The 6,081-nt window shown below is 45.7% G+C and overlaps 2 protein-coding genes across 2 annotated transcripts in view; one reads left to right on the top strand and one right to left on the bottom strand.

Annotated features, from left to right (window-relative positions):
• The window catches only part of T265_13192 (hypothetical protein), a gene marked incomplete at both ends in the record, with an annotated part of 68,407 nt that overhangs the window by 37,062 nt on the left and 25,264 nt on the right, over nt 1-6,081 (top strand). The window lies entirely within an intron of this gene.
• T265_03224 (hypothetical protein) overlaps nt 1-6,081 on the bottom strand; it is a gene marked incomplete at both ends in the record, with an annotated part of 33,129 nt that overhangs the window by 9,145 nt on the left and 17,903 nt on the right. Inside the window, 2 exons of the mRNA XM_009167657.1 lie at nt 3,947-4,288; nt 5,843-5,966. Coding sequence (XP_009165921.1) covers nt 3,947-4,288; nt 5,843-5,966 — 466 coding nt within the window. The remainder of the gene's footprint in view (nt 1-3,946; nt 4,289-5,842; nt 5,967-6,081) is intronic.

Here is a 6,081-nt window from a genome sequence, read left to right as displayed (position 1 = left end):
CAAACGAGATTAGATGGCGGGGTGTCACAAACTGTTGAACTAATAAGAAATTACGCCAACTCGTGAAACTATTAAATCCTTCCAGGGGTGCTCGCAACCTGAATAAAATTCATATAATACCAAGTCACTCAAACCAACGAAAAGATTCGACAGACATCCGAAGCAGGGGCTCGCCAGACTGCGGCCTATGCTCAAAGGCACACACAGAACGTCGACTGAGAAAGCCCAACTTTCCACAACTCTAGAGATGGTGAAAAGAAGTTCGGAGTTCCAAACTGAATCAGGTTCACGAGGAACACTGTCAATAACCCCAAGTTAAGGTTGGCCTATTCCTGGTAAAAGGGAGAATAAGGGAATGAGGACCACGCGAGGCAGTCTGTGCAGTGACGGCAAAGGGAGCGAGAGCTACTTGGTGGTGCTCACTCTGATGCAAGATAACCATTGGTTACGTGACATCTGTCAAAGCCACTAACCACTGGTTTGTTTCGTCACGCGTCCCCATCTGAACCCGACCTGTGTATCTCGACTGCTCCTGTGTAGAATTGGGCAACCTGGCACTATCTCAGCCCTCATGCTTCCTTCGGATGGCATGGCAGCTAGGGACCGAAAGGGTATTACAGTTGAACGATAATCTCATTTTTCTATCTTATCATCTGGGGAGACGGCAGTTAGTAACGCAACTGAGTAGTCTGTTTAAGGTCCTCCATTCTTCATCGCCAAGTCATGCTTACACATCAGTATTCATTTTACGCGGTGTCAAGTAACTATGTTCAAAACTTCCTCCAAGAGTCTCACCCTCAGAAGTCCCGCCAGAACTTCTTTGCTTGCCGGTCGTGCTTGTTTGAGAAAAGCCCAAAGTTGAGAAATTAAGGACTTATAAACCTGCTGCACATCGCTCCTTCTAGCTGGAACGAACGTTACATTTTCTATGAAGGATCCCACTGACATGTGTTCTTGTTGTCTTCGGTCTGGTCCGTAGACATTCTGACCAATCAAGACGTGCCTTCGTTTAGTCCGTAGTGCGCACGTGACATCCGACTAATTGACGTGATGTTCGGTCATTAGGAACGGCTGGCGAGCGATTACCAAAAATAACAGATGCTGACGGTAAAGTGAGGAGATTTGATACCCTGAATGTTGGAACACTGAAAGTCATTATGCTGATCAATTATTCCATAAAATGAAAGATATATTCCCATCGACCGCCTCATCGTGAGCAGTGCCACGGAAGTGCGAAATGACAGTAAAACCATTCCGAACTGGGACAATAAGAAACAACTAACGAACAATTATCAGACAGCCATGTGTTAACTGATCTACCTGTATTTTTATGGGTGGAGAGTATATCAGTCACCTGTATGGCGGGACGCATCCGAGACGAAGCAAGACCAACTACTGACCTACTAAGTATCTGTAGTATTGTTCAAAAATGACGAAGAAGAGTGAAAACTATTCACAGCACTCACCGACCCCACCCAACAACATGTCGAGAGTGTGGCGTTTTGAAAATATTCCCACAAGGTCAAAAGAAGACTTTTACAATCCGCCTCAAAGCAACCGATGAGCTGCAGAAATCCCCTTAATTGAACTGTGGTGTACTCGAAGAGTATGCGCAACGCACAGAATGTACAGAGAAGAGAAAACCTGCGTGGATGAACTGTAATATTCGAAAAAAGATAAATTGTGCAATTGATCGCGACACCTGTAACACCGATTGGGATGACGTTAGTTACCCTTGGTGACAAGGAGTGTTATCTGGAGAGCTATTTTAGTTACGAATGGGACTGTCATCGAATTCGAGCTGGTGGTTCCGTGATAGCGCGAACAGCAGAGGACTTCAAGGAGCCCCGATTCGAGGAAAGCGGTAGATGTCAAAGCAGAGATAGGCACCACGTACCTCAACGAAATGTTGTAACTGCCTTGTGACACAAATTAACCAGCAATTCGTCAATATGTAAGTCTAACTGGAAACGGTTGGTGTCTCCTGGCGAGAAGAGTTTGTATAAATAACTGGCTGTTTCATACATAATGTGGGCGCGAGATGGGTCAAGTGGTTAGAGCACGAATTTACTGACCGGGAAGTCCGTGGTTCGAACTCAACCTCTGCCTCTTGATTTACTCTGTCTAGGCTTGGGTAACCTGGCAGTATCCCACGCCTCATGCTTCCTGCGGGTGGCATGGCAGCTACGTACCGGAAGGGTGTTACAGCTGAACGATACATAATGTGAACAGAAGTTCACAAACCCTCGAAAATGAGAGAGGAAAGTGAAGTTGGAATTAGTCGAAATTTCCAGCTAAGCTTTCGCCCTACAAGCGAAGTCAATTTGTGCCGGAAAGCGAAGAAGCGCTTTATAGCTGTTTCACTCTTGTTGGGGATCATCAGTAGTGTGTATCTCACAGATCACCAGGAACATTCGTTTTTGCAGTCTGTTGGGAGTAGTTGAATACCAAGCCGTGTAGCACTACTCATCTCTCAATCACGTGTTGGGTGGCTCTGAGCTGGGAGGTTCAAGTACCCGTCAATTGTTCTCCTCTGAGCTACTCATAAAATATTGACTGAAACAATTATAGGATGAGATGTGCAACAGTGAAGATTCCCGACAAGAGTTTAAAAAACGTTGTATATTTTTTTTAGCTCTTTAGCATACATATGTTTCAGTCGCGCGATAACAGCCCGACTGGAACAGAATCTCATTTAGTAGGATTGCAGAGCACATACTTGATTTTACTGCGTGAGAGGTAAAGTTAGGCATTTTCAAATGGGGATTTCGTCCCGCCGGTCTATTTTATCCTTATTAGGAGTGGGCGTCTCACAAAACTCCAGGGAGTTTCGAACCCACGAGTTCCCAGTCAGTAGCTGAATCGCTTTACTCTTTGACCACGAGTACCTGGCCGACCAGCAGTGTGATCAACTCGAACTTATAAAAGTCGAAAAAAATCGTTCAGCTTTAGCACCTTTTCGGTGCCTAGCTGCCATGTCACCTGAAAGAAGCAGGAGAGCTGGAACACTGCCAGGTTGCCCAAGGGGAAGTCGAGAGGCAGAGGTTGGGTTCGAATTACGGACCTTCCGGTCAGTAATTTCGTGCTCTAACCACTCGGGCCATCTCGCCTCGTACTTATACAGAATATAGCGTCGCTCAACCTTCAATCAATCACGCAGTTACGTACTGACTGGCTGCCCGAGTGACCAGTCCTCAGACGAAAGTTTCATTTGTCGGGTGAGTGCGAATGCATCATTCATAGAAATAAATCTCGTGTAAGCTATAATTATCCATTAATATCAAAGCAACGCAAGGATGAGGAGAGGAAAAACACGCCTAAGAAGAGCTCTTTATTCCTCCCTTCACCCCGCGATGACCTCTTTTCGGAGATAGAACTTAAATCGTCCAGCTGTAGCACCCTTTCGGTGCCTAACTGCCATGCCACCTGAAGGTTGTACGAGGGCTGGGATACTGCCAGGTTGCCCAAGCCTAGACTGGGAAAGTCGAGCACCAGAGGTCGGGTTCGAACCACGGACCTTCTGGTCAGTAAATTCGCGCTCTAACCACTTGGGCCATCTCGCCCCATTGTAGAACTTAAATGCGAGCAGTGTGCGTTCAGTCTCAGTTGATCGGTTCTCGGACAGATACTCTGTAGGGACCAAAGATTAGTAAGGTCCAATTTGTTGGTGACACGTTGGGATGATTAGCTGTCGTTATCATCCCGTCCATGGGCCTGTCATTCAGAGAGAACCTAAAATGGAAATGCTAGTCTGCACAGACCAAGAATGAGATAGTTCAAGGTCAAAATAACCCCAAGGGATCAGTGTGAACCGAAGAAAAAAACGCTAAGCGTCCAACAACCATGGCAGCAAATTCTCAGACAGGAAGTACAATAGTCTATTCGAAAAAATATGTTACAGTTGGGTGGATGAACGTGCGGCAGAGCTATTGCAGTATCAGAGTACGTGACTTTCTACGTTTCGCAACCAGTGCCTTGTGATCTTCCTCCATTTTGTATCGATTAGGAATCCGGGGAGGTACAATTTTCGTTTCCGGTGGAGGAGGCTGCCCCAAACTGGCTCTGGGGATGAGGTCGATGCTGCCCAAGAGGTTCTGCAAATTGGCTGGTAGTTCCGCCAAGTCAGCTGATGAGGCATGCGTTACATCCAGGGAGCCACGATCGTCCATAATGTTCTGCGGCGCGCACCCACTGACCCGCAGTAATTCCTTAAGTTGTTCTTCGGGCAAGTATGAATAGTACTCGGAATAGTCGTAGAGGTGGAACGGAAGCCATGTTTCAATGGTACCTGAAGAAGAAAGCAGAACGGGAAAACGAAGAATGGAAGGTGACAGGTGTGTTGAAGCTAGAGGGGAAATCGAGTCATCCACAGGGGATCAGCTACGCGTGGACGAGAAAAAAACGGCGAACTCGAGATGCTCGTGCTTTTTTTACAGATAGTGTTCTCTCGTATTCGTTGCATATAAGAGGAAACAGGGAAGCGATTCACAGCGCTCAAATAGGAGCAGAGAACACTGCTATCTTCGGCAGGTGGTGGATGGAAGTATGTAGCTCATACCCCTGGCGTCCCCAATGCAACGAGTTGCTACTAGCTAAGTCCCGCAATGAATGGGTGACAGAGGCGATCGAACGTTCGATACGGTTCTGGTAATCAGGTTGTAATTGATCTTCAAGGTTGTGGAGACCATAGGCATTCAGCGGTTGGATAAACACGCGCGGTTTAGAGCGCATTGAGTCTTATGGTTGTCGGCTTAGAATCAGACACCGAGTGTGATTTCTTATGAGCGGCACTGACAATATTGTGTAGAAGTTCGTTGCGTACCGCAGAGAATGCTTCCAGGTATTCAGTAATCAAGCAGCCAAATGGAAGCCTTTCCAGTTCTATGAAAAAGGACTTCTGAAGCTTTTCAAGCCACATCAAAATACGTTTTATGCAGTAAATCCATTTGAAAAATATCATAAACGAGAGATGCTGCTGAGTTTACCGTAATCTCCGAATAGGTCAATTATGTGCAATTTGGTGTTCAAGTAAGATATAAGCCTGAGGAAACACGAGGACTGTGTCAACCTGATGAACCCCAAAAAGGGTGAAACCGGTCGTGGGCTATCGAAGTGTTTTCAGCAACCTTGTGAGTAGTTTCCTTCATGAAAATATACTGCAATATATCGAATATCGTGCCAACTGAAACATGAGGCGGCCTGTGTGCAGCACATTCAGTTGTAGAATATCATAAACGAGAGATTCAGTTGAGTCTGTCGTGAAAACCAAATTAATTGGGCTCAAGTAGAACATAAGGTTGACGCAAACTTGGGGACTGCGCCTATCTGATGAGCCCCAAAAATGGTGAAACCGGTCGTGGAATGCAAAAGAGTTTTCATCAAACTTGTGAGTAGTTTCCTTTATGAAAGCATACTGCGATATTTCGAATATCATACCAAGTGAAACATGAGGCGGCCCTTGTGCAGCACGTTCAATTGAGGAATATCATGAACAACAGATTCAGTTGGACCTCCCGTGGAATGCGAACGAGTGCATTACGCTAAGTTAGTGCAATTTGTGCTCAAATAGAACATAAGGCTTATAGAAACTCGGAGACTGCGCCTACGTGGTGAGCCCCAAAGAAGGGCGAAACCGGTCGTAGGCTGTCAAACAGTTTTCGGCGACCTTCGGGGTAGTGTGTGCTGTCAGGAAACAAAATTACTGGTGCAGTCACGAGCTTTTCGTATGAAGAGGTAAACCATGACGATACCGACGAGAAAGTAAAGCCGTAACTGGGGAAAGTCCCTGACGGAATCGATTGGTTGCATGTACGCAATGACATCATTTTATATGAAGACTCACCCAAATCCTGAGCCTTTGCGACTTCCAGTAGCAGTTTTTTGTGTTGATGTTCACACAAACCTGGAATGTACAAAGTGCATGAATATTTTTCATGTTCGTTCAATCTACCAGGAAATCGATCATTCTATGTGGAGCGTCTAGAAAAAGTCTGGTCGGCTTGCTCAAGACAGCATATATATATATATATATATATATATATATATATGTATATATATACCGCAAGTGACGCGAAAGAAAAA

The sequence above is a fragment of the Opisthorchis viverrini genome (genome assembly GCF_000715545.1).
Source record: "Opisthorchis viverrini unplaced genomic scaffold opera_v5_45, whole genome shotgun sequence".
Classification (NCBI taxonomy): Eukaryota; Metazoa; Platyhelminthes; class Trematoda; order Opisthorchiida; family Opisthorchiidae; genus Opisthorchis; species Opisthorchis viverrini.
The sequence above is the reverse complement of the archived record's forward strand: the minus strand, read 5'-3'. Positions and strand labels throughout refer to the sequence as shown.